At 41.9% G+C, this 27,862-nt stretch overlaps 1 protein-coding gene across 5 annotated transcripts; it reads right to left on the minus strand.

Annotated features, from left to right (window-relative positions):
- Positions 1-2,336: 2,336 nt before the first annotated feature.
- Positions 2,337-26,508, minus strand: pou2f3 (POU class 2 homeobox 3). Of its 5 annotated transcripts, none has more exons than XM_083781627.1 (13): positions 26,367-26,508; positions 25,654-25,713; positions 16,081-16,119; positions 11,465-11,559; positions 10,798-10,897; positions 9,649-9,737; positions 9,267-9,443; positions 8,415-8,556; positions 7,694-7,827; positions 6,356-6,520; positions 4,814-4,850; positions 3,673-3,787; positions 2,337-2,697 (listed from the first exon to the last, which is right to left on the minus strand). In XM_083781627.1, the coding sequence occupies exons 2-13, from the start codon at positions 25,703-25,705 to the stop codon at positions 2,655-2,657; spliced, it is 1,188 nt and encodes a 395-aa protein (XP_083637753.1). In that variant the 5' UTR covers positions 25,706-25,713; positions 26,367-26,508; the 3' UTR covers positions 2,337-2,654. The 5 variants fall into 5 exon arrangements, with proteins under 5 accessions (XP_083637753.1, XP_083637752.1, XP_083637755.1 ...); XM_083781626.1 differs by having other exon boundaries at positions 10,798-10,900; XM_083781629.1 differs by lacking the exon at positions 26,367-26,508 and having other exon boundaries at positions 9,267-9,463; positions 25,654-25,706.
- Positions 26,509-27,862: the final 1,354 nt, after the last annotated feature.

The raw sequence follows: 27,862 nt of genomic DNA on the forward strand, positions 1-27,862 counted from the left end.
TGTATCATTTTGTCACCCTCGGCAGGTGTGCAACCCCTTTTTTCAGTGTCAATATCATGGTCAGTATCGTGGTTATTGGTCAGTATCATATGGTCAGTAGGCTACGTGGCATGGTCAGTATCATGTCAGTAATAAATCACTAATAAATCACTGGAAAATAGAACAATTCAATTTCAAAATGCAATTTAGTAGCGGAAACTTGCTCTAAATGAATAATAATGCAACAATGTAATGATGCTGCCATTATCTACAAGGAAATTCAATTTTGTTCGTGGTGATATGCTGGAAATATTTGAACGTTAAAATAATATGATGCTGACAAAACACCAAACACACACGTCCATGATTTGTTTAATAACATTAAATACATGATAACAGAAATGCCAGGAGTTAGTGAATGACTCCCTGAGATATACTTCCTTCGAAAGCCTGATGTGTACTTAGTCGTACGATGCTGTTGTACGCCAAAAATAATCAAGCTTATTGGCTATTTTGGGCATGCGATATCATCATACAATCGAGCATAAATTAGGCACAATGGTTGTAAGGAGACAAAGGAGATGATGATGTTATTATGGAGATAGCTCGAAATGCAATCCAATACAACACATTTTATATTCATTTACCGGTGCTTTGAAACTGCATTTTGAAGGCTTCTTTTTCCTTCTACTTCTTTTCCCCATTTATTTTTTATTTTTTACTACAAGCCATTCAACACAGTAATTACTCAACAAACAAAAACACATTTAGGCAAATATTATGGTGGTCTGCTAGTGCTAGGTATAATCTAAAAAGTGTCCTCTAATTCTGTATAAAATGGACAGAGGGACCCATTAGTTCTGTATAAAACGTATAGGCAATCAGCATAACAAACTATGACAGCAAATGTGTTTTACAAAAACGTAGAGGGTAAGACAACATGTGGGGAAGGCCATGGGTTCAGCCCAGCAGTAAACATAAACAACATTAGCTAGTTGGGTTAAAGCGGCACTATGTCACTAATTAATTTTATAGCAAAGGGCCGATGCACACCTCAAAAGGCTGGTGACAGGTGTGTAGGGCAATAGAGCATACTGTATATTAAAAAGGGTATCTACAAATAAGAGAGGTCAGATACTTGCGTTTTTGCGTTTCGTTCAATTAGACCTTCATCAGGACATACTGATGAAGGTCTACTCTAAGGCTTAGAGTAGACCTTCACTCTACCCACTAGGCCACTGTCTGACGTTTTGGTCGCTTAGCGTCTAAGCGACCAAAACGTCAGAGCGCCCTGAAACTGGGAGGTCGGGGGTTCGATCCCCGGGCGGGTTATAAGCCTACCAAAGACCCAATGCATCGCTGCTTGGCACTCAGCGTCAATGGGTTGGATTGGGGGTCAAATCAACTAATGATTCCCGAGCGTGGCACACGCTGCGGCTCACCGCTCCAAGAGATGGGTCAAATGCGGAGAACAAATTTCACTGCGGTAACGTGTGTGACTAATCGTACGACTTTGACTTTGACCTAATAAAGAGCAATTTTTTTTGGCAAGTGTCTGACAGTGTGCAGGACCTCTTCTTTGTTTTTCAAAGGTACCCTTTTTAAACGTTTTTATGAATAAAATGTAATTTTGTCCAATCTATATGGTAGAGTATGTTAATACTCTACAGCTACATACTCTATAGCTCAATGGTGAAAATGTCAGCACATGTTCAGGAAACCGGGTTCAATTCCAGGGAGAGGAAAGTTACATAGTGCGGCAAACAAATCACAGATTTATAGGCTCAAAGGGTGACGTGTGAACTTCTAAATCACTGATTTATAACAACGTACACAGTATATAGGGTTGTAGATTCTGGCCCAGACCGCTGGCGTAGCAGTCCGGGTACCTAGGCTAGCCTGACAGCGCGATGCCGCGATACTGACGGCCTTTGCTGCGTGTCACTCCCCATCTCTCTCTCCCCATTTACTGTCACCCTACTGTCTATCTATTATATAGGCATAAAAGCCCCCCTAAGAAATCTAAAAACAAACTTGGTAACCGTGTTTGGATATCAATATGGCTCAATTTGAATGTGCCAAATTTGATATAAACCTCAAACAGCCTGGGTTTGATTTGATTTTATTGAGAGTGTAGCCAAATTACTCAAATCTCAGTATGTTTAATGGCCAGACAACTTCTTATACCCACATTAAACATAATCATTTCATGAAAATACATACATAGACATATAACTATTTCAGGCACTGCATAAACATCAGCATAATGATGAACACAGGAGGTCTACACTACGTGTGTGGTGTCTATGATACAGTCATTACAGTGAGTTGTTAAAACAACAGTGAGTTAAAACAAAAAAGAAAAATCAGAGGTGTTGAGGAAAAAATGAATCCATGACTTCAACCTCAGAAAGAAGGTCTTAGAAAATGTATGCCATGATTTACGAACACGTTTTATTCCACTGACTGTCCAGCTTGCTTACGAAGTCCTTCTCAAATATTAACTGCACTTAGAAAAGGTGTTTTGTTGTTGTTGTTGTTTTTTCCCATTAGATCCTTCAATGTGCTGTGCATCCTTCCCAAATAATACATCTGTGCGTTCCATTTCAAAAGATTCATACAATACAGTACATGGGTCTCTCTTTCTCTGCATTTTGGAGGGCACAAAAGGTGTCTCAATGGTGATATGTTGTCGGGTTCCATGCGCGGTACCAAGACCTGAAAGACAAACACAATATCTTAGTTCTCTTAACCCATTCAGGCCTAAGGCCGATTCTAAAAACGCCTCTAAATCCTGACCTAAGGTTTCTGAAAAACTTCAAATATTGATAAATAGTATTTTTTTACATTTTTGAATACTGTACAGAACCCAAATATGGGTGCCCGGCCTGAGGGGGTAAGATACAAATAGGGGTTCCCGCCCAGAAGTATAATGCTATGAAGCTATAACAGTTAATTTGTACCCAGTTAGCCAAAAGGCCATGATAAGCATTAACATCAACCAGTAAGCCAAATATCATTGAAACTTGAAAGGCAACTTTGCTTGATTTTATCATTATTATTATTATTATTATTATTATTAGTATGCCCCCATGTATACCGGTCACTGCCCTACTGATTGGTTTGGAGAGGTACTGTAGACATTGTGGTTCCTCTGATGTAGTCGATAACCACTTCTTTTCACTGACTCCATTCATTATCATTAGTGTCACCAGGACTTAACGCATGCTATCCTCCCAGTTGCACTCCCTGCTGAACAAGTGATCATGCACCGGCTCTACCAACCTGTACAAGTAGCTGGCAACTCATACAGAGATGTACTGTATTAGGTATGATGATTCCATTGAGAAATTTGAGATATCTGTTTTGATCAACACTGAGGAGCAATGTATACAACGGAATTGTATGCCGTTAAAGTATCATGGTCAGTATTATGTCAGTATCATGGTCAGTATCATGATTCAGTATCATGGTCAGTATCATGTCAGTAACATGGTCAGTATCATGTCAGTATCATGGTCAGTATCATGTCAATATTATGCCTTCATTCATTGAAAAGTAACAACTAACAAGTTACTTTTATTTAAAAAGTTGCTTTTTGAGAGTAATAACCATTAACTACAACGAGTTACTAAATCACTTTACAGTAATTTTCCACCTATATGTGTCAGTGGTGTGCAGGGAATCTCCTACCCTGGTGGTGAGCTGTAGGTTTGGTTGACCTGAGAGGAGAGCGTATTGGAAGCTAAGGACAGGGTGTTAGGCGAGGCTCCGCGGCTTGCACTGTTAGGAGATGAACTGGATGACACTAGAAGAGAGCGAGAACAAATATGAAACTCAGTTCACAGTGATCCTGTCACTGTGTACACATACCGCAAACGAGAAACAAGAAACAACATGAGGCTAAAGCACACGTGTATTCTTTTTTTACACGCAGGTGCCTTTGTCATTCTTTATCATTCTTACTTTGATAGTATTTCATTCCTTGAAACACACCTTTTTTTTGTTTTCTTTTTTTCATAATGGGAATAATTTTCTGTTATTACATATTGGCCTATTCATGATTGTTATTCAAGTCTGGTGCCTCTCAAAACATATCTTTGTTTTAGGGCTTTTATACATTTATTGATAGTACAGTAGTTTGACAGGAAACGGGGACTAACTTCATCAAAATGCTATTCTGGTGATGGTGTTCTGACTTGGTGTGATTTGGGCCTAGTGTGCCATAGGCTAGTGCCCAGTCCCATGCATATTCAATTCAATGACATTTTATTATAATGCCAAATCACAACACTTTGTTTCAAGACACTGTAAATATAGAGCAGAGGTCGACGTTTTCCTTTTGTGCAAGCATTTGTTGACAGAAGACGTGGAAACACGTGGAAGGAACACGTTATTCCGACCAGTTCCTTCCTTTCCCCTCCATCAGGCGCCCCGCCTGACACGGGGAGAATATGCAAACTCCACACAGAAAGGCCCTTTCGCCAACCCCACCTCGGGTATGGGCACTGATGACGCGTTGGAGGGAACAAATTAATTGGGGTCCCAGAGATAGAAATGCCATTAAATATGGGCCCGTAGCCTAATTCAGGTCAAACCGGGGGCCCTTGAAATGAAAATGGTTGAGATTCACTGCTAGAGCCATAAAGATATTCTCTTATGGGGGTCCTTGGCATATATTCCTCAAATGGGCGTCCGCGGGCTAATGAGTGTCATTTTGGGGGTCCTTGACATGAAAAAGTTTGGGGGCCACTGCTATAGGGTTCAAGTGGTTAAAGGAACACTCAGGATATCGCTGTGCAGTATTACTGACAAATGAGCTAAAGGCACTTGCCTCCTCCTGAAGGACTGTAGGACCTGGATGTCGTGGCCTGAAACAACATGAAAGTGTGCATGACAATACGTAATATCACATGACAATATCATTATGTAACAACTAATATACTGTTTTATTATCAAAGTATCTCCAGGAGCACTTAGGTAGCACCAGGAGCACTTACCCTACCCCCTTAGATAGCATTTCTGTAGACTTAGATAGCATTTGATACAGACTTATAGCATGTTATGTAGACAGCACTATAATTGCATTGTATGTAGTCATAGCACGTCATAGTACATATGTATAGCATAGTAGTATATATGTATAGTTTATATGTATAGTTTCATTATATAGATATTCCACTGTTACTTTCTTAGCTTACGCATGTTTCATGATAAATGCTTTTATGTGATGTATTCCCATGCTTTTTGTTCTTGCTTAATGTAAATCGCTCTGGATTAAGAGCGTCTGCTAAATGCCTAAATTGTAAATTGTAAATTGGAGCAGCAGTTTTCTGCTATTCGGTTAAAAATAACACACTCCTCTATGAGAGTGGTTCTCAAAGTGGGCTCTGGGGACTGCTAGGATATCTGTAATGGGGTTCCAAGGGATCTTCGGCAACACTGAGTTACAGTTTAAATTAAGTCCCATTTTAGGCTATATCAAAAGTAGGCAATCTACAAGTTCACAACGTGTAGTATTCTCTTATGGGGGTCCCTGTACAGCATCTTTCTGGGGGTCTGCGGCCAAATACATAATCAATTGGGGCGTCCTTGACATGAAAATGTTTGAACCATGATGTTCTATGGTGTGTAAAGATTGCAAGGTGCTTGGAAATGTGGCCTGCTCCAATCATTGCAATTTACAGTAATACAAACTGTCAAATGCAGACAATTTCTACAAGATTTTCTATTATTTTATAATGCTTAAAGATGCTTAAAGTATTGTTACTGTATATGTTACAGTTCTGTATTCAGATAGTAATCATTGCTGTACTGTGTTCACACAGGGGTCTCTCCAACATGCTACTGCTAGTAAACAGAAAGTATATTTTCAGTTAAGGATACTAATTTAATCCAAACAGAGAGGAAACCCATACAGGATACAGAATGTAGAGAAGAATTGCACTCAAATTAAAGTATTGTTACCGTAAAATAATAATGAATCGACAATCAAGTAGAAGTAAGCGATCCAAATAATTACTTGGGTAAGAGTAAGACAGTATCTAGTGAAAAAGAATACTCAAGTCAATACTGAGTTCATCAATCAAATTGTCCCTTATATTACTTAAACCTTTACTTTTACTCCTTCACTGTACATGTGACCCAAAGCGAGTAAAAGTTAAAACAAATTCACAAACATACTTAGTTTAAAGTATGTTGCATTAAAACTACTCTAACAAGTAGGCTACAATTTATTCAAAAAGTTAATTAAGTAAATGTAACTCGTTAGTAGTAGCATTGCAGTAGTAGCACTGTGCAGTGGTGCAATGGTAACGTATTGACAATATATGAATATAACTTAAACATATAATGAATGACGTGCAATGGAACTGACCATTCTGGAGTTGAAGCTGTGTGATTTCATGGGCAGGTTGGCCACCGGGCAGTAGATCCTCTTCTCTTTCTGTCGACGGTTACAGAACCACACTCGTACCACCTCCTTCTCCATGGCCAGCTGCTCTGAGATCAGTGTTATCTCCTCTGAGTTGGGCTTGGGGTTCTGGGAACAATTAATACATAGAAAAAACTATTTGTCTCACGTGCGTCAATTCAATTTGAAAAAAGGTAGGATATGCACATATTTGCTGGACCCAAACATTGTTCCAGATTCTTGGTTAAAATATAGAAAAGACAGGAGAACAGTAGGCTATATCTTGGGTGGCCATTCCCTTCTTCTTCACTCAATTCAGTCTGTTCACTGTTATATTTGAGGCATGTTCTGCTTACGTTATTCTCTGTTGTACGACCACCATTTAACATCTTAAGAAGTATAAATTGTTCTTTCATAGATAGAAAAGAGATGACTGCAGTATGAAATTAACATTGCAGGATGTTACAATGATGGGATTTTGACAATTACAGTATACTTTATCAAATAATTTATATTATATGGTTGCTGTTGGGCAAACAACTTGTATATCCACGTTTCAACTTTTAGTTCTGAATCCATTCCAAGCATTAGTTTTGCACGAAAAACACTCCTTGTGCTAAATTCATCCATAGCCACTTTCCCAAATGTGCTGACCTAATCACATTTGTGATGACGGCTATGGCTGTCAAACCCCCTAATTTGACACCTCACATGCTACTTAAAGCATAATAAAATGTTGAACATTTTGCCTATACATGGTACAGATGTAGGCTATAATGTTGTAGCCTACATGTATTTCTTATTTTTCAGTTAATAACCCATTTAGGACTGAAGCCGATTCTAAAAAAAAGCCTTCTAAATCCTGACCTGACCAAACTTCAAATATTTATGCAAAAAAGTATGTTGCTATATAGTACTGTACATAGCAACCCGTCTTGAAAGGTAAAAACCCCAAAGGGATTTCTTGCCCCTGTGCTCTCTTGTACAAGGAAGCCTGACATCCGTGTGAAAGTTATGACACCGTCAAACAGAATGAATTAACCCATTCTGAACGGGAACCCATTTTGGTGTCAGCATCATGTTGTGCTTTAGCTATTGAAAAATAGCAGATCTACAAGCGCATAGCGCGCCACTGAGTGGCGTGCTACGAGCTTGTAGGTCTGCTATTTTTGAAAAATCGAAGAACGACTGACATTTTTAGAATCTGATCTCAGGTCAGAATGGGTTAATCAGACCAGTGTGTGTCCAGTGGAAACCTTCGTATGAATCTGATCTCAGGTCAGAATTAATTAATTGACTCACATCGAGAAAGCGCTTCTCCAGTGTCAGCTTGATGTTGGTTTCAATACTCGTCCTCTTCTTTCTCTTGCGTCCGTAACCTTCCATTAATGGTGGCAGGCTGGCAGAGTTGTTCATCGAATCATTGGGCGAGTTTTCTAACATGAAAGACAAAATGGACTTTAATCATTCATAGTAGTTTCCTGTTATTTCAGCAATCTTTTAGCATTAACCGGGCTTATTCGGTCAGCATTCGTGTTACCAATTACCATTGCTAACTGTACTCACGGGGGGATTCAGTTGAATTATTATTATTATTTATTTATTTATTTATTTTATTTATCCAAGCCCAATACTACAGACCTTATCTTGTTTGAACCAGATATTATCTCGTTTGAACAAGATATTATCGGAAAACTATTAAACCCATCCATCATTTGAACCCCAAACTAATCACCCTGGGCAAGACCTAAGCTGAAAAGACAGCGGAAGTTGCGGGAATTTAGCGGAAGTGAAATCGTTGATGCTTTACAAATCAGTTTACATTCTCCGCGAATGAAACAAGTGTTGTGATTGGTCGGGAAAATATCGTATCCGGGGGAAATACATTTGACGGCTGTTCCGGAGGATACAACCGCCGATAGCTTCTCTGCCTTAGGTTGTGACCAGGCTTTTCTTTTCGCAGATAAGTAAGCCTGGGACCGAGGCTACAAACTAATCCATTTCATTATGTTGTACAGTATACCTGCATCACTGAGCCATTTCTCCAGCAGAGGCTTCAGCTTGCACATGTTCTTGAAGCTGAGGTTGAGAGCCTCAAAGCGGGAGATTGTGGTCTGGCTGAAGTCATTACCATACAGTTTCCCCATCGCAAGGCCTACATCTCCCTGTTTGAAGATACACGCACACACGCACACACACACACACGCACGCACGCACGCACGCACGCACGCACGCACACACACACGTTTTTTATAGTTGAATAATAGGAATTATATTATGAAACAGATTTTTAAGGTCGGTATAGCTTGTGTAAACTCATTTTGCCATTGATCAGCGGGATTTCATTTAACACCTGCATGGCCACAAACCGAGGATTCACCAAAGTAGGCCTACTTCCTGCCACTGCATGTTGGGTACTACTGAGAGTAGAAGTCATTATTTTGAGGAGAGGATTTGATGATTGGGTTTGGTTTGACTGACTAATATTATAGTGATCTACTACTACAGAATGGATGTGATATTTACTCCTCCAGGGACAGCTGTGTCATTCAGTTCATTGGCTGGGGTGAACTGAACAAAGAAATCATGTCAAAGACACCCAAATTAATATGTATTTGCAGTCAGACCCCCATCAGAAAATATTTTGTGCCAGGGCCATGCAAGATTTGTGTTGTAAAATAAATGTTTCAATGCATATAGCGTTAATATAGCCGATGTATAGGGTTAAATTGGTTAAATCATGCTACATTAACACATTTAGCTGGGAACCACACTTTGATAAACCATGCAAATAGACAAGGATAATTTCACATCTCAAATGTTCACTCTAGAACTACTAATATTAGTCGCGAAACAAACAGCCACTAAAACGGACCTGAGTGAATCCCAGTTTGATGCGTCTCTGTTTGAAGGCCTTGGCGAACAGCTCTAGCTCCTCCAGGTCACTGGGCTCTTCCTGCTGCGGTCCCGTCATGTGTTTGGGTATCTGCAGGTGGGACATGTCCATGTGGTTGTCCATCGACTGGCCTGCCAGACCTGAGCGACTCATGGCCTGAAACAAGAGACACAGGTCTGATGTGGACGTTAACATCGTTTGAGGTCTAAATAGGCCTAATAAAGAATAATCCCCTTTAATGCCAGGTTTATACTTGCATGCCGTAGCACAGGGGGTTCCCAAACTGTGGTGCGTGCACCCCTTGTGGTGTGCGAATGCCCTATATATATACTGTAAGTGATTAGGCTAAAGTGGCGTTTACCTGTGGAGCCAGAGCCAGTCCAGGCTGGTGTTGTAGAAGACCAGATTGACTCTGGCTGGGGAGGGACAGCAGGTTCTGTTGAAGTAGCGCTACAAAGGAAACACAGGCTTTAACAAATAGAAGCCGTTCTTGACCATGTCAAGTTCAATGTGAGATTACTTAGGTCAAACGAAGGCCTTCATGTAAAACAAGGCTGAAAACAAAAGGTTTTGCGTTGGGTTGCCCCACTCGCATTTATTTGTGCTGTTATTTTGAGGGGTCGGCTTGGCACTTTTTGGCACATCGGCGTGTATACGTAGCGAGGGCGCAGAGCCCCTATACTCTCTGGAATGACTCACCACTGTCCGTCCCTAAAAAATGCAGAGTCAATCGATGCCTTTAAAAAGCTGCTAAAACTGCATGTTTTGTAAACCTTATGGTTTGTAATATTATTTATTTATGTACGCTACAATTTATTTAGATGTATTGTTTTATGCTGCTTTGTTGTAACCCATTTTATTGTTGCCCTATATGCTCTTGTATCATTTCATGTTATTTATTGTACAGCACCTTGTAACATTTGTTTTGAAAGGAGCTTAATAAATACATTTACCTTACCTTACCATTCATTTTCTCTGTCTACTCGCTCTGTGTCTCAGAGGAGGGCTGTGGGCAGTTCGGAAAACCTGCCTACCAGAGACATCATCAATAGGCAGCTTTGAAAATATAATATTTTATTTTATGAACAATGGGGTCCATTTCAGCATGCTTTCCAAGAAGAGTAATCCCCATGGATGATGTCATTGTTGGCAGGTTTCTGAACTGCCCACAGTCCAGTGAGCCCGCCAGTGAGACACAGAGTGTGTAGTAGACTGCGATTGTGGCATCGTAGTATGAGCAGCATTATTAGCGAGAACCAATTATACGAAGGTATGGTTGAAAAATGGGTGAAGTGCCCTTTTAAAGACAATCAATAGATCAGACTCCCATCCAACTGCTTTTAATATATTTTCTCCATTCAAAGTTTGTTCATGTGTCTGTTGCAAAACTAGGTTAAACCAACAGAAGGAGCTGGTGTGACATGTTTGGCGTGCATGGGTGCATGCGTGCGTGCGTGTGTGTGTGTGTGTGTGTGTGTGTGTGTGTGTGTGTGTGTGTGTGTGCATGTACCTTGGTGACTGCTCTGTGACTGTGACAGCAGGAAGGGGGAGGAGGATGAGAGGTGTGATGGAGGCATTAGAACCAACTGCTGGTGAAACGACGGCAACTCCTGCTGGCAACACAACAACAGATACTAGTCTACATTGTAACATTGTACAAAGTGCCATAACAATCTAATTGAAGCATATGGCATCTATCTGGCTAGCTTCATATTTGACACACGTTCCACACCACCACAGGGAGTTCAGTGCCCGGCCTTGAGTTGGTGGTACAGTATACACCGTTGTCCAGTACAAAAGCCTCTGCCTGGGCTCTGGACAGGGCCCAAATTAACTAATTGATCACACCTGGTGATCACCCCTAGATCTCCATATACGGAGCTGGCTTGTTCTGACATCACAGACAGTGTGTCATAGACAGTATTGTTTTGTACTAGTCATCAATCTTCCAGAACCGATTTCTCTCAATAAAAGCTACAGGCTACGAGAGCTTTTATTCTTATTCTTCCGGTTTGAGGGAAAATAAAGTTCTGTTTGATTGTTCCTGCCTGATGACTACAAAACAATGACTACAACATGACGTAGCGATATCATCCGTTCCAGACCGGTTCACAGGGCACTTTTGGAACAGAGACGAGGTTAGCTGAGGCGAGGCGAGGTTAGCTTTACGCCTTTACCCCAGTCAGCTGTCCAGGCAGAGGCAGCAATGAGCTCTGCGTCAGGTGACATGTCTTGAGTGACGAGGTGGAATGGGGTGAGTCGTTCAAGTCCTCTGTCTTTATCTGAGACACCAAAGACAGGCACACACACACGCACGCACACACACACACACACACACACACACACACACACACACACACACACACACACACACACACACACACACACACACACACACAAGTTTTTGAGAAATATAGCAGCATCCACAAGCAGAACTAACATTTCTGAAACAAAACACTGGAGATGTATAGACCGGAAGGTTTGTTAGAGCATGAAGCAGAGGGGCAATATTCTGATGCAATTGAGCACCCTCCACAGCATTCAGAAGCAATCTTATTTCCCCAAGAAGAGAGTCCAGCTCCTTCGTCCTGTTTTGGTCTGGTTTTGTGGAGATGTAATGGGAAAAGGTAGCCAAGTGCATGAAGGTCTTGTTTTTGTCAGTTCAGTCCTTATAGGGCTACAGTCACGCTGTCAGTGTCAACATGTTTGAAGCATCTATCTACACCTTCTTAAGTTGAAAATACATTGTTTTGTTGTCTGGCACGGCCAGGTCAGAGAGCAATAAGGGTCACATTAGCCGCATCGGCCTCCCAAAACATGTGAGCACAACGGGTATTATTAGGTTCCCAAGTTGCATCGTTCTCAAGTAGGCCGGTGGCCGACGGGCACGTACAGGTCTAGTAATTCCAAAGACATGGAGTGAGATATTGTCCTCTAGTCTAACTATAAATGTGCCACGTCTCTGTCTGAGTGTGTGTGTGTGTGTGTGCGTGTGCGTGTGTGTGTGTGCATGCATGCACGGTTGTAATGCACGTAACTCGAGAACCGTTTGTCCCACCGACTTCAACTTCGACACACACATTCCACACCACCGCAGGGAGTGTAGTGCCCGGTATCGAGTCGGTCAGACCCACGGTTGTCCAGAACCACCACAAAAGGCTCTGGTCAGGTTCTGCCAGTGGGCCTATAGGCCAAGTCCCCTCACCTGTGCAATTTCCAGCCTCTGCCTCAGCCAATTGATTGCCATGGCAACCCCCAACCTGACAATTGATTACTTAACCAGTACACTTTTCACAGTCAGCTTGCACTCTTCAGACACAGGCCGACAGGCAGATACAGAGATCACACAGACAGTTAAAATGGGTGCCTATGACAACGCATATTGCATACTACAGAGATCTCCATATACAGTATGGGCACAAAAGGGACACAGATAGTTTAAATGGGTGCTGTATTATTGGTTCCCAAGTCGTTCCCAAGTAGGCCAGTTGCCGACGGGCACGTACAGGTCTAGTTGAAATAAACTGCATGAACCTTCTCCCCCCCAACCCCCCCCCCCCCCCCCCCCCCGGAGGCTTGTTGACACTTTTTTACAAACTGACAAAGTTTAAAACAAAAGATATTGTCTTTATATAGTTGTGGCTATGCATTTTTGTACATATATACAACATTGTTTCAGTTACTTTGCATTTTTGTTCTTGTTTCGTTTTTTAAGTCTAGTTTTTTCAGCTTAGTTTTATTTAACCCTAATAAGAGGAGAAACAAAGTGTGCACATATTCAATACCCTGGGACCATTCGCTCGACTTTTTAAACAAAAGCCCTCACCCTCCCCTCGGGCAGGGCAGTATGCAAATACCCCCTCCCATCCCCTGAACCTGTGGTAAGTTAAGGACAGGAATGACAGAAGAGCCGTTCAAAGCCAAGAAGACTATTTGAGGAACTATCTAAATAGCTCTGAACTATTGACGATACGTATTAATTAGACGTCAACAATGTGGAAAAATAAACAACCACTGGATTGTCCCGCGGACATGGACATGCCAGAAAGTCAGTTTCACCTGAGGTTCTGGGTTGACTGTCAAAACCGAACAATCGGCTTTTCATATTGCAGTGCAAGCTATCTATGGACATCTTTAGACAGAAAATATCCCAATTAAATTATCCTTTTATTTCCCAACTAGAAATAAACCATGTTCAATAAGTATTGTCAAGTTAATTGGTCTTAACTTGTTAATGCTGCTAAATGCATGCATGCTTAACACAATACATTAGGCCGATAGGACTACTGTAGCACCTCTTTAAACCACCAACTCCAGTAATACAGAAACCAGAATACTACATATCTCATTAAAGGCACCAGCCCACTGCTAATAGTTAGGATATAACTCAGGACAAATTTAATGTACAGTATGTGCAGTATATACTCCGTCAAAATAAAAACAAATGCTCATATTATATATAGTGGAAGTGTGTGGAGAATTCACTGCGACAGGGACACGTAAATGACAAATCCATTTGATTTGTTCAAATCTTTGTGTTCACTTAATTCAACAGGTGTGATGTGTGGCTACTAGTACTTTGTATGGACATTATTTACATCCCTCTGTCCTTATTTGGTGCCAGAAATCACTCAGTATATCTTTGATAATGTAAAGAAAAAAAGAAAGAAAAGGGAAATACTGTGGTCTATTAGTCTATCAACCTTTCTAACAGGTCTTTCTACTGACGTTGCTTTGAAGTGAGGGTTGGCTCAGGTGACATGATTAATCATGAGTGTGAGACATGAACCTGCTTTAGGCTAGATGCTACAGTAGATAAATACACAATTGAATAATGGAATAAAGACTATACCTGAAATGTTCAGTGCTACGACTCGACAAGTTGACATAGTCATTACTGCTGAGCATTTCCCAAAGAATGTTTTAGGGATTCCATTCATTTCCGTTTCTAAAACTGCTATAAGCAATAATACGTAAAAAATTGAATTATATTTTTTGTATTCAGACAGCCAGCAATGGATAAAACGCTCCCCGCCAAAAATGTGTCTGTGACACATCTATAGCGGCCGCAATCTGCATTCAAAGATTTTCCTAGAAGCTTTGTCATTGGTCAATTTGCCTGTCTACTTCCTGATTGGTTAGTCATTTTTCAAAAAAATAAAAAAGTCATTAAAAGTATAATTATTATAGACGCTTTAAATGTTCTGTTTACTTTGGGAGTGAACAGCGGGAGTGTAGCTTTTCAGAAATACTGTCACTGTAGCTACATCTGCTTTACTTGGAGATGATCGTCACAAGTCATTTCCAATTTAGGCATTTAGCTGCTGTTCTTATCCATAGCAACTTACAGTAAGAGGGTAATCACGTGCAGAGAGACAGTCAAGTGTAGTGCCTCAATCATTTCGAGCTCATCACACACTCCCTTTTTTGCTGTTGAACACACACTAGTGTTGAATCTACATCACCTACTGTAGCTATTTACACAAGCCAAAGCACAGACATGGACCGCTTCCACCCCACTTCGGACACTACACAGTCTCATCAGAAAATGTACAACTGATACTTAATGACCACTTAAAATAGCATCAAGTCAAGTATTTCTGTAGCCATTATGTTTTATGTATGTAATGTAAATGTAAAGATTTAACTTAATAAAGTCCTATATTTTGTTAAATCAAAACAAGTCCTGGCCTATATTCTGACATTCTGGCTTTGCTAGTATATAGAGCAGCGGTCCCCAAACGTTTTTTGGCCGTGCACCCCTGTTACCTATAGCTGACACACGCCCCAACGCTCAGTCCCGTTATATTTGGCCGAAAATAATAAAAAAATGAATATGATTATGGCAAATAATCACACAGAACTTCACTGCACTAAGAGACATGCAGCTGCTCTATACATCTCCTTACAACAGTGGTTTTACCAGATTTTGCCGTTTGTGCTAAATAACACCATAAAACCGCCATTACCCTTTTTATGTCACGCAGGTAACAAGACTACTCGCCCCGTTTCTGTTTTCCTCACAGAATTTTCCCCAGTGAGGGGTGGGAGAGGCTGGACAGCAGACGGTTGGACTTTGAATTTCTCTAACTATAAACTTTCATGACAGCAGACAGCCTAAGTACAAATATAATTTATGAAAAGCTACTACAGTGAAGTCTGTTCACAGAAGTTGTTGTAGGATATGTGGGGATTATCTGACGAGGTACCATTTGAGGGGGAAAAACCTTACATATACTGTACTAAATAATACTAAATTGTTTATAGGTTCAATATAAGTCAAATAATATAGCCTTTCCACAGGAGTATCTTTTTATATTTTTCCAAAAAGAATACAAACAGCCAATAGCATATTACAAAGTTATCCCCTGGGGAAAATTCCGGGAGGAAAAACGGGCAAGCACCGGGGCGAGTAGTCCAGTATTCGTCACGCACCCCCTTATAGAGTGTTCAGTAACAGGAGTCTCCCCATCTCTCCAGCTCTTTAATAAACAGAAAATACATTTTCAGGTGGACGAAGGTCATCCAATCAGGAACCCATTAATCAGCTTCAAATTTATATTTTCTTAGCTAAACTTTTGTCTACTCATTTATTATTATTTTCATTCCAATTTCAATTGTTTATCACGTATCCTGTTTTTTCTCCAATTGTATTCACAAACAGACTATAGCAATAATTAGTAGGCTATACAGTCTACAACACGCGTGGAATTATTTTCCCTATATTTCAGTTGGGAACACTACAGTGTGAACACTGTGTAAGCTTTGGGCATAACTTTCAGCATAATGTTACTTACTTGTCGGGTGAAGTCAATTCCATTGTGTTCTAAATCTGTGTGAAAAAGGGACATACGTGTAAAGATATTTCATACAGTAGCACACATGAATACAATTCAAAACAATTCAGTAGGATTCAATAAGATCATTCATCAAGTCATCGTCTTATCCTCAAGCATTCCAGCTATGCCTTGACGATTAGTGTGTGACCATATTTTCCAAAACCCAAACTGGGACCCTTAAATCACTTATATAGCATGACAAAAATGGCAACACATTGTATTGCTGTTCTAGTTACTTTTGACCTCTTTTTATTTATTTATTTTCAACTATGGTGAAACAATTTGGTGTTGGACACCAGAACATTTTAAAAGTGTTAAATTAACACTCTGGGTTTAATGTGTCTGCTCTGTTTATTTCGACAGGCGTTTGAATGTATTTCAGAAAGACTCTAATAGCTTTGGCTGCTTTAGATAACGTGATAACGAGATAACGTTTACTGGTCACAAGTTCATCATACTCCCTTTTTGCCGTTGAACACATGTGTTGTTGAATCTACAGAAGCAGGCTATTTACACAAGACAAAGCACAGATGAAAGCTCTGGTCAAGAGAAAGACTACTTTCACTTTCCAGGCCCCCCGTACTGGTACCTCTCTGAATGTATCCAAAGCCGCATGTCCCCTCCCGCTCCCTCAGGTCGGACACTGCCAACCTACTAGAAATTCCCACTGCCAGTCCCAGACTCCCGTTCCCACAAACATGCAGAGCTGCCCCCACCCTCACCACGTTCAAAGCCACACTCAAAACCCACCTTTTAAGACTTGCACTCCCTACATAATTCCCAACCCCCCTTTTGTTTACTTTCCTCTGGTTTTCAGTTTTTAACCAAAACACAGGGTACCAGTCCCTCCCCCTTTCAGAACAACGAACGGCCCAGGAAATGAAATGCAATGCATTCTGACCATAGGATTTTCTTTAAGTATTTATTTAAAGACGGTTACGCCGCGGACAAAGCCAACTCGGATCGTGACAAATCATGACAATAAACACAATATTTTGGGCCGATCAAATCATTAGAAATAAGAAAATAAAGGCAGGAGACAACACTATTTGTTTCGTTTTTCTTCTTATAAATTATTTGATCGGCCCAAAACATTGTGTTCATTGTCATGATTTGTCACGATCCGAGTTGGCTTTGTCCGCGGCGTAACCGTCTTTAAATAAATACTTAAAGAAAATCCTATGGTCAGAATGCATTGCATTTCATTTCCTGGGCCGTTCCTTGTTCTGAAAGGGGGAGGGACTGCGCTGCTCTATAGTCCTGTGCCACATGTTGGCCTTGAATTGTTTCCACCCACAGTAAAATGCAGTTAGTGCACGCTTCTCGCCCCCTGTAACTCAGTTCATACAGAACCCAGCGGTAGAGTTCTCAACAGGCCTGTAAATTAAGGCCCGGGCCGGGCCTTGGTTCTGTATGAACGACAGCTCGAGTGTATGTGTGAGTGAGTGAGTGAGCGAGCGAGCAGTGGCACAACACAGATGGAGGTCTGCGGACAAATTTACAGGCTTGAGAACCAATGGTTTGAACAACATTAGGAAGAAAGCCCAAATAAGCAACTACACTATAGAAGCAAGCCCGAAAACTGCAACCCACAACTACTGTAGGCTACCAATATTTACAGAAAAACAAGCCCAAATAAGAATAAAGCAGACTTGGCAACACAACACAGGTATTTACTGTATATTATGACAGAAATGGGCTTGCGGTGCAATGGCCTCGTTGTTGACTAAACCCCATAGAACTTGCATAGGGTGGGAATCAGTTATGATCTACTCCCAACTTGCATAGTGCAATTGTTTTTGTTTTTCTAATCCCACAACTTTGTTTCAATGTATCACTGCACTGGCTTCCGGTTGTTTTCAGGATTGACTTTAAAATTCTGTTACTTGTCTATAAAGCTCTCAATGGTCTCGCACCTCCGTACCTCCGTGACTGCCTACCTAGATATGTCCCTAGCCGCCCCCTCAGGTCCTCCAACGCTGGCCTACTTGAAGTGCCTAAAAGAATGTGCACAAAAAAGTACGGTGAGGCAGCTTTTTGCTTCTATGGCCCAACAGCCTGGAATAAACTCCCATTCGAGCTCAGACACGCACCCTCTGTAGACATTTTTAAATCTCAACTCAAGACTCACCTCTTCACCCTTGCTTTTAGTTGAGTTTTATTTTTTTTATGTGTTTTTATTTATTTTATGTTCTTATATTCGGTTTTGTTCTCTGCTATTGTTCTATCATTTTAACTACTTGTGTTTTATTGTATTTTATTTTTGTGTCCTGCCCTGTGAAGCACTTTGAGCTGCATTTTATGTATGAAAAGTGCTATACAAATAAAGTTTATTATTATTATTATTATTATTAATGTAATATATTTACATACCAGTATGTATAGAACTGCGCTTTTTTTTATTGTCGTTAATTTCAATTTAAATACTTCCACCATAACAACTTTCATTTAAAATGAATGGAAAGTAGCATATCTAAAAGCTCACAACACATGGCATCATAGCGTATAGATTGTATGCGCATGCATAAAGAGAATGGCAAATCGAGTGGAAAAGTGACTTGGCAAAGTGAGTTTAATGTCGCTTAACGTCGTTTGGATGTAGACCTGCTTTTTCTGAAAAATGACAAATGTTTTAAAGAATTGTGAAATGAGACATTCTGCAAACTGTGTACTTTTATGTTTGTTAGGTTCCGTCAGTAAATATTGATGTGAATACTAAATACTATACATTTTTTAATTACTGTATGGTACTGTATGTCTGTATGTAAGACATTTCACTTCTACTACTGTATAGCCTATTAGGGTATTGCTCGAAGCACAAATGACACAGTGGTTCCCAAACCTTTTAGCTCAAGACCCAAAAGAGAAAATTTATGTCTCCCAAATTAGTGAAAATAATGAATCTTTTCTGGACCCTGGTCACTCCGTGTTGGAACTGTTGCCATCAGGTAGACAATAAAGAACTGTTGCCATCAGGTAGACAATAAAGAACTGTTGCCATCAGGTAGACAATAAAGAACTGTTGCCATCAGGTAGACAATAAAGAACTGTTGCCATCAGGTAGACAATAAAGAACTGTTGCCATCAGGTAGACAATAAAGAACTGTTGCCATCAGGTAGACAATAAAGAACTGTTGCCATCAGGTAGACAATAAAGAACTGTTGCCATCAGGTAGACAATAAAGAACTGTTGCCATCAGGTAGACAATAAAGAACTGTTGCCATCAGGTAGACAATAAAGAACTGTTGCCATCAGGTAGACAATAAAGAACTGTTGCCATCAGGTAGACAATAAAGAACTGTTGCCATCAGGTAGACATTCCCGACACACAGGAGACAGCGGTATAAGTATACAGTACTGCTGACAACCTCTAGGCCTGAGTGGGACGTGAGTGTCTATAGACCGATTCCGTACCGGTTTCATGGTTGCAGCCTACGTATTTCCTGTAGGCGGACTCGACATAGCTGCGGGAGTAAAACCCTCACCAGGCGCACCTCTTCCACTACAGTGAACGGCAGAGTGACTGATTTTAGTTTGCCTCAAACTTTACTCCTTTACCTGCTTTTTTACTAACACTAACATTACAAAAATGCCCAGAACATCGAGATGAACCTGTGTAGTTTATGGCTGCTCCAACAGTAGTGGCAACATAAAAAAAAAAAAAAAAAAACGGAATGTCTAATATCCACCTCGGTGGCGGAGACCAGAGCCATTGAGTAATGGTTGAGACAAAGCAGTGAAGGGTCCTGAAAGATACGTAATTTCCCAATACCCAATCTTTCTGTTTTATGAACACAAGGCTGCTGTATTTTATACCTCATACTAAGCATTTAAAGTATGAGGTATAAAGTACAGCAGCCTTGTGTTAATAAACAGAAAGATTTGGTATTGGGTAAGACTTGCGTTATGTATCTTTCACTGCTTTGTCTCAACCATTACTCAATGGCTCTGGTCTCCGCCACAGCGGTGGATATTAGACATTCCGTTTTTTTTTTTTTTTTATGTTGCCACTACTGTTGGAGCAGCCATAAACTACACAGGTTCATCTCGATGTTCTGGGCATCTTTGTAATGTTAGTGTTAGTAAAAAAGCAGGTAAAGGAGTAAAGTTTGAGGCAAACTAACATCAGTCACTCTGCCGTTCACTGTAGTGGAAGAGGTGCGCCTGGTGAGGGTTTTACTCCCGCAGCTATGTCGAGTCCGCCTACAGGAAATACGTAGGCTGCGACCATGAAACCGGTACGGAATCGGTCTATACTGTGGCAGCAGAGTTTATGATCTCTAGCAGTGGAGGATGAACCATTGACAGTGCAGAGCAGCACCTTGCTCTCCTGCCTCACACAGAGAGAGAGAGAGAGAGAGAGAAAGAGAGAGAGGCCCTATTTTCAGACAAAGTTCTGCTCTGGTTCACAGACTTCACGTGCTTCATGACCCTTGGCTTGGTTAAGCAGAGCAATGCAAGTCACATTCACTTCCGTTAAAAAGCCAAATGTGAAAAAGCACGCGTGAAAACAAATTAGCCTAGAGGCAGTATAGTGATTGCGACATTGTCTTGACAAAACCATAAAGGAAAGCATGGATACGAGCACCCGAGTTTTAAGGTAAAGCACAGATGAGAGCACGGTCCGCACAAATCGGCGTCGCCAGGCACGTGTGTGTACAACGGTTTGCGTTGCACGCGACCTCAGACCAGCTCATACATAAGGCGTTTCAGTGGTTGAGGACGACTATATTATGTTGAGTGACCGACCAAATGCAGACATATATAGATATAGAGTGTTTGGAGACAGACACACACATCGATAGATAGATGCAGTGGACGGTGAACAAGAACATCCAACGGAAGACGGATTGCCACAAGCAACAGGCCATCGCCGTGGCGGTCGGCGACAAGGTGTACTCGCTGCACTACACCAGCAAGCTGTACCAGAGCGACGCCGACGTGCAGATCGTGATAAGTGTCCTCAACACGGTGTCCATGCGCTGGACCAAGCTGTACCCGGCGGCAGCGATGGAGACGGCCGCGACGGTGGGGGGAGTAGGAGGAGGACGAGGAGGGGAGCGATCATCCCTGGATGTCCCGTCCAGGCGATACGGCCACTCGGCCGAGCTCATAGACAACGTCATCTATGTGTGGGGCGGCGTGAAGCACACGGGCGGCTACTGCAACGTGCTGTACGCGTTCGACGTGGACGCGCGCCGCTGGTTCAAGCCGGCCGTCTCGGGCACCGTGCCGCAGGGCAAGCTCTACCACTCGGCCTGCGTCTCCGACCAGAAGATCATGTACATCTACGGCGGGTGCAACAGCGTGACGCAGTGCAACAACGACATCTACCGGCTGGAAGCCGCCGCCATGACCTGGTCGGTGGCCTGGTCACTAATCAACACGCGGGGCACCCCGGGCCACTTCCTCGAGTGCCACTCGGCGACCATGATCGGCACGCGTATGTACGTGTTCGGCGGCCACGTGGTCCTGGGCCACGAGGACCAGGACAACAACATGCGCGTGTTTGACACGGAGACCAACTGCTGGCTGAGCATGCCGTCGGCGCAGCAGCGCCCGGGGGGCGGCCGCTGCCACTCGGCCGTGGCCCACGGCGGCGAGCTGTACATATTCGGCGGCCACATCCTGGGCCAGACGCCCAACGACCTGTGGAGGTTCAGCCCCGACACGAGCTCCTGGCGGGAGATGGAGCCGAGGGGGAAAGGCCCGCGGCGCATCTCCAAGGTGGTCTGCTGCAAGGTTTCCGACCGCGTGGTCGTCTTCGGGGGAAACAGTCGCGTGGCCAAGTCCGACCACATGTACATCCTGGACCTGCGGCCGAGCCTGAAGACACTGTGCAAGGCGGTGGTCATCCAGCACCGCCTGGAGCAGTCGGAGCTGCCGCACGACCTCCGCTGGGAGCTGGGGGCCATGACAACCATCAGGAAGAGAAAGAGGAAGACCAGCATAGACGACACGGCCCAATAGAGGCGGGGCTCTCTGACATCATCATCATATAAAAGATGGGTGGGGTGCGTCCTTGTCTCGGTGGGTTGTTCGTTCTGAAACTTGCCGCCCACGGGCATTGGCCATTGCCGCAGGAAAGGAGGAAGTAAATGTTTCACTTTTCCCAAATTAACCGATTCCATTGACTCCAGCACTCTGGACAATAAAGAACTGTTGCCATCAGGTAGACAATAAAGAACTGTTGCCATCAGGTAGACAATAAAGAACTGTTGCCATCAGGTAGACAATAAAGGACTGTTGCCATCAGGTAGACAATAAAGAACTGTTGCCATCAGGTAGACAATAGAGCGCAATCAAATTAAGGACAAACCGACTTCGAACTGTTTCTATCCCACAACGATAATCACACTCAATGCTATACTAAAACATAATCTCTTGTCTTGCTACAATACATTTCAAGTGCAATGTGCAATGTGCTTGTGAGAACAGAAGGATGTATGGTTCTGCTTATTTATAGATTTTTAGCATATTTACAGTATATTATCTTAGGGATTTGATGCATTGATCAATCGGTTGGCACTTTTAATTTCGTTCTACATGTTGCAATGACAATACAGATCTATTCTATTCTATCTTTTGATTATAAATTGTTTTAATTTGATGATTGTTTTGTTACATCATCATGATCTTTGTAATAATCAAAAATGTATGCATTGACAAATATTTACTACTACGCACAGTATGGTAAAAGTGGTAGTTAGAAGCTGGACGTGAAATGCAGGAGAGAACAGTATAGGAGAAGATGGGAGTTCAAAGGTCTGCTTTTCAGAGGTATAATCTTGCATGATTTGAATGTCAAATGAACCTGGGGGTGTCTGGGCTGGGCATCGTGCCTAGTGGGAGCCATACTATGAAAACTGACCAACCAGCACCTGTACCACACACACACACACACACACACACACGCACGCACGCACACACACACACACACACACACACCGGCAGAGCGAGCCAAAACTTCCATTATGGAAATGATCACGACATGCAAATAAGCTTGTAGCCTTGGCAACCTCTTCTTTTTATAGGCTCTTAACTTGGCCTGTTGTGTTGATGATGTAGTATAACACACACACACACACACACACACACATGCACACCACACGTGACTTTGGAGTTCATACAAAAGCATGCATGTAAAGCATGCGTTTATATTGCAGTGGTTCTAAAACTTCTTCATGTTACGGACCCCCACCTGAAAATGTTTTGTGCCAGGGGACCCCCATAGAAGATTAGTGTTCTATTCAAATTGTAGATCTGATATTTTCGAATAGACGTTGTATATACTGTAGAGTCAAAGAGGTTAAAGTGATTTTGATGCCACATTAACTCATCTAGCCGGGGACCCCCTGGAACCTCCTCAAGGGGATACCGGAGAACTCGCCAGTTTACCAAGTCGCCGCGGCGAACATTCTTCATTGTTATGCAAACATGCTGTCTTCATCAGTGTGGTATATGTCAAACCCACAGATGTTATAGTTAATTTCCAAAGTGATCAAATTATTTTGTGCAATTAAATTGTCAGCTAGAGATAATGATAAAAAGGTGAGTATGTGAATACCAATAATAAGTAGGCCTACCTATGTCAGGATATTGTTTACTATATTACATGTTTCGGTACTTTGGTGTTTAAACTTTTAGCATTCCTACTTTCTCAAGTGCTAACTCTAAACAACTATCCTCTCTCTCTCTCTCTCTCTCTCTCTCTCTCTCTCTCTCTATCTCTCTCTCTCTCTCTCTCAATTCAATGCAATTTAAATGAAGGTGAAGTAAAACTAAAATTCACTAAATTGCGGCGAGTTGGTAAACTGGCGAGTTCTCCGGATACCCCTCAAGGACCCCTAGCTGAGGGTCCCTGGACCCCACTTTGAGAACCACTGCTACTGGGCTGGACTCTACTACACTGTGAAAGTGAATGAGTGTAAAATAAGAATTATAATATAATTATATAACATTATAATTTCAATATATTTCTCTAGCCTCAGCAGACTTTTCTCCCAAGATATTTTAGTGATGTCTTTATTTGCTATTCCATTTCACTTGATATATTGTTTTCCAGTGTCACTGCACTTTGTAAAGTTCTCAAGTAAAGGGTTTTTTATAAATAAAGTTGTGGTGATTCATGGAATTAGCCAATGATCACGTAAAAAATTACTTTTAGATTGAAAACCTTCTCATTTAAGAAATACATTTTCTCTTTTTCAAATATACAAACAGTGGGTTAGAGCATGTTGCAGGGGGAATGTCATACTGAGCAAGGTTGCATGTGAGCCACAGAGACGGATGTACAAACACACGTTTGGCATTTCAATTCGAGGTCTATATAGAAAACAGACAATCAAAACAAAACATCCACTTCTCTCACGCGTGCACAAGCTCTTTCCGAATCTAAAGTTCCACATTTTCCCAGCCGGGTTCCGTATTTGGCAGACTGGTTTGTCTCGGCGGCCGGCCTCAGGCCACGGAACGTTTGGTTTGCAAACAGCCCCAGGCGACATCCTGGTACGACACATACCAACTGACACACTGCTAACATGTTGTTGCTGTCGGGCATGAAACCTCTTATCTCCACTTATTTCCTTTTTGTGGGTTTTTTTTATTCGTAAATGAATGTCCAAATGGTAATATACTGTCATGTTGGACAAATGGCAACGATTGCATTAAAATTCCCCTTCTGAAAAGGGGCTACATAAGCATAGGGGATTTTTATTTATTTATTATATAATTTTTAATTATATATTTTAGATTTAGATTACTAAAAGTATGATAGGCTAATAGTTTTCATAGAACAAAAAATTATGTTGTTGGAGAACTGGAACATTGCTTTAAATTATACTGTGTACAGTATGTGTGATATTCTCACTATTCACACTATTGTAGGCTATTTGACTGAATTCTCTAATCTGTTAATCTTTGAAAATCGTGCGAACAATCTCCATGTCTCCACAGAAAATCCTCTGTGTCAATGTATCCACTTGTAGGACTGATAGTGTACAAATTAAATAATCCATATGGTTCCATTTGTAAAAACTTAAATAAGCACTCAGGATTTTACAGTGAATTAAGGCCCGGCAGATGATAAGATGTTTGTATATAATGTTCATTAACAGAAGAACAAACCACATAATTGTACTTACTACAAAACAAAAAGCTTGCTGTCTGTGCAGAAGAAAAGTCAGCGTTCACCCTCAACATTACTAAAGATTTAAAGAATTAAACCTCCATCTAGACCACAATGTTCTGTAAAATATATGTCTCTATGAAGTTAACCACTTGAACCCCACGCAGCATATAGATATTCTGGGGAAATATGCAAAAAATAGCAGATCTACAAACTCACAACGCGCCACAGACTCGGCTTTAAGAGATTTGTATCCAGGGGGAAAATAGCAGTCCATTAGTAGAGATATAGCCAACTCGGGTCCAGTTTACTATACAACTCTAGACGAGAGGGTTTAAGTGGTTAAACTGTCTTCACAGGTGTAGAGAAAGGAAAGCAGATTGAAATGCTATCGCTCACCTGCTTGCCGGACGGTACTCTCTGAGTGCTCCGCTGCCTCTGTGCTGCTCATCTTAATATCTGTAATGATAAATATGGCTGATTTTCCTAAAGGATTGTAACTGTGCGGCACTCTGATCAGCCAGGAACATGATCTGGAGCTCATTCTAATGCGGTACCCCCCATCAGCATACCACACACACACACACACACACACACACACACACACACACACACACACACACACACACACACACACACTGGCACGCACACACACGCACACGCACACACACACACACACACACACACACACACACACACACACACACACACACACACACACACACACACACACACACACACACACACACACACACACACAGAGTGGACAAGTTGCCCGTCCACTCTGTTCCTGACCTCTCACAGTCACAGGCTCCCATAAGTCACCTTCCAGGCACTGTCACAGAGATGGTGACTATATAATTGTAGCTCCCAAAGTGGCAAACTTGCCATTTTGCCACTTGTCACAGTTGCAAAACCTGCCACTCTGTATGTAACTTTATACACAGTAGCGCCGGTGTCTATGAATGAAACCGGAAGGTTCCACTTATAGACATCCAAGGCTACTGTGTATATGTACAGTATGTGTACATTGAGGATTTTATGACTAATATGTAACCTTATTTCTGGATATATTATAAATTACATTTTTAGAGTGTACATGTGTGACTCACCCGAGTTGAACAGAACCGCTCGCTTATCTCTGGGATTGTCTCTCTTCGGGTTTATTTAAAAAGGATGCTAATATGGAGATCTGAAAAAAAAAAAAAAACAAGAAAGAAGTGTGATGGGAGACTCCACGGAGGCTCATCTGCATTTTGCTCAGTGAGGGTTTTAAGTGGAGGAACGCTGCAACCCTTTACAGTACAGGTTACACAAACACACACACACAGACACACAGGCCTATTTGCATAAGACTGTGCGTGTGTCCTATCCAGCTCTAGACGGTTTGCATAAAACAACAATGGGGTTACTGCGAAGAGAAGGGAGTGAGTGAGCTCCTCTCTGAGTGCGTGTGTATGCACGTACGCGTGTCACGTGTGTGTCTGTGTGTGTGTGTGTGTGTGTGTGTGTGTGTGTGTGTGTGTGTGTCTATCTCTCTCACTCTCTATCTCTATCTTTTTTGTGTTCATGCGGGCGTGCGAGCAGCCGAGCACACATGTTCATACATAGGGTTAAGGAGCCGTTTATGATCATCAGAAGGTGGCAGGATATAAGAACACATAAAATGTCTTTTCAGGACCCATAGGGGAGGGGACATTGTTTTTACAGCCTCACCCAGCTAATGGCTGCTGATACCGATATGGTCATTGATGAGCACATATGAGGAAGCTGTCGAGGGCTACTGTACTGTATAGTGTCTTGCTCAAGGACACTTCAACACATACAGTATACTGGTTGAGTTGAGGGTAGAAGAACCGGCGACCTTCTGATTCCCAGACTGATTCCTCTAGTATAGTCACTCAGATACAGATGCACTTACTCAACTCCCCATGGTGGCTTCTGTTCCAACTGCCAAGAGTCTGGCTGTTGTCCTCCTGATCAGTGAACTGTCCTTCATGTCACTCACTCCTGTAGGTTTACACTCTGTAAAGGATTAGACCCTTCCTTATACCCAGGAGTCTGCCCAACTACCCAGGAGTCTGCCCAACAATTTACAATTTAGGCATTTAAGAGCGTCTGCTAAATTGTAAATTGTAACTCCTTACCCAGGCCTCGAGTCATCTCAAAGCTCGACTACTGTACAGCAACTCCCTCCTTACTGGCATCCCGGCAGGCCGGCCAAGATGTTCACGTCTCCCCCATTTTCCGCTCGCTCCATTGGCTCCATTGGTTGCTGCCCGCACCAAGTACAAAACACTGATGTTGGCCTATACCAGGCAACCAAAGGCATGACACCCGCATATACCTTGATTTAGACAAATTGATTAATACGGTATTAAGATTATGGTGCTAAATTTGTATTCTGAGTTCAATTTCCAGCAAGTCCTCTGTGCCTTTTCTTATATTGTTCGTGTTTCCCGTGCAACATTGTGACCAAGATCCAAAGTTCCAAGTTTGTATAATTCCTGTGCATTCCAGTTGTATTCATTTGGGCCATCAAAGTGGCTGTGGTTCTGACTCAACAACACATCACATCCAAAAATGTGTTCATCTGATCTGTGATTTA

Source organism: Protomyctophum parallelum (assembly GCF_964188405.1).
Source record: "Protomyctophum parallelum genome assembly, chromosome: 1".
NCBI lineage: Eukaryota > Metazoa > Chordata > Actinopteri > Myctophiformes > Myctophidae > Protomyctophum > Protomyctophum parallelum.

Excerpts from the sequence above, each read along its gene's own strand:
- pou2f3 (XM_083781626.1), bottom strand. The coding sequence starts at position 25,705 with ATGAGCAGCACAGAGGCAGCGGAGCACTCAGAGAGTACCGTCCGGCAA. Across the intron at positions 8,557-9,266 it reads TCAAACTGGGATTCACTCAG|GGAGATGTAGGCCTTGCGAT; the intron begins GTCCGTTTTAGT and ends ATCTTCAAACAG. Across the intron at positions 6,521-7,693 it reads TGGAGAAGCGCTTTCTCGAT|AACCCCAAGCCCAACTCAGA; the intron begins GTGAGTCAATTA and ends AATTGTTCCCAG.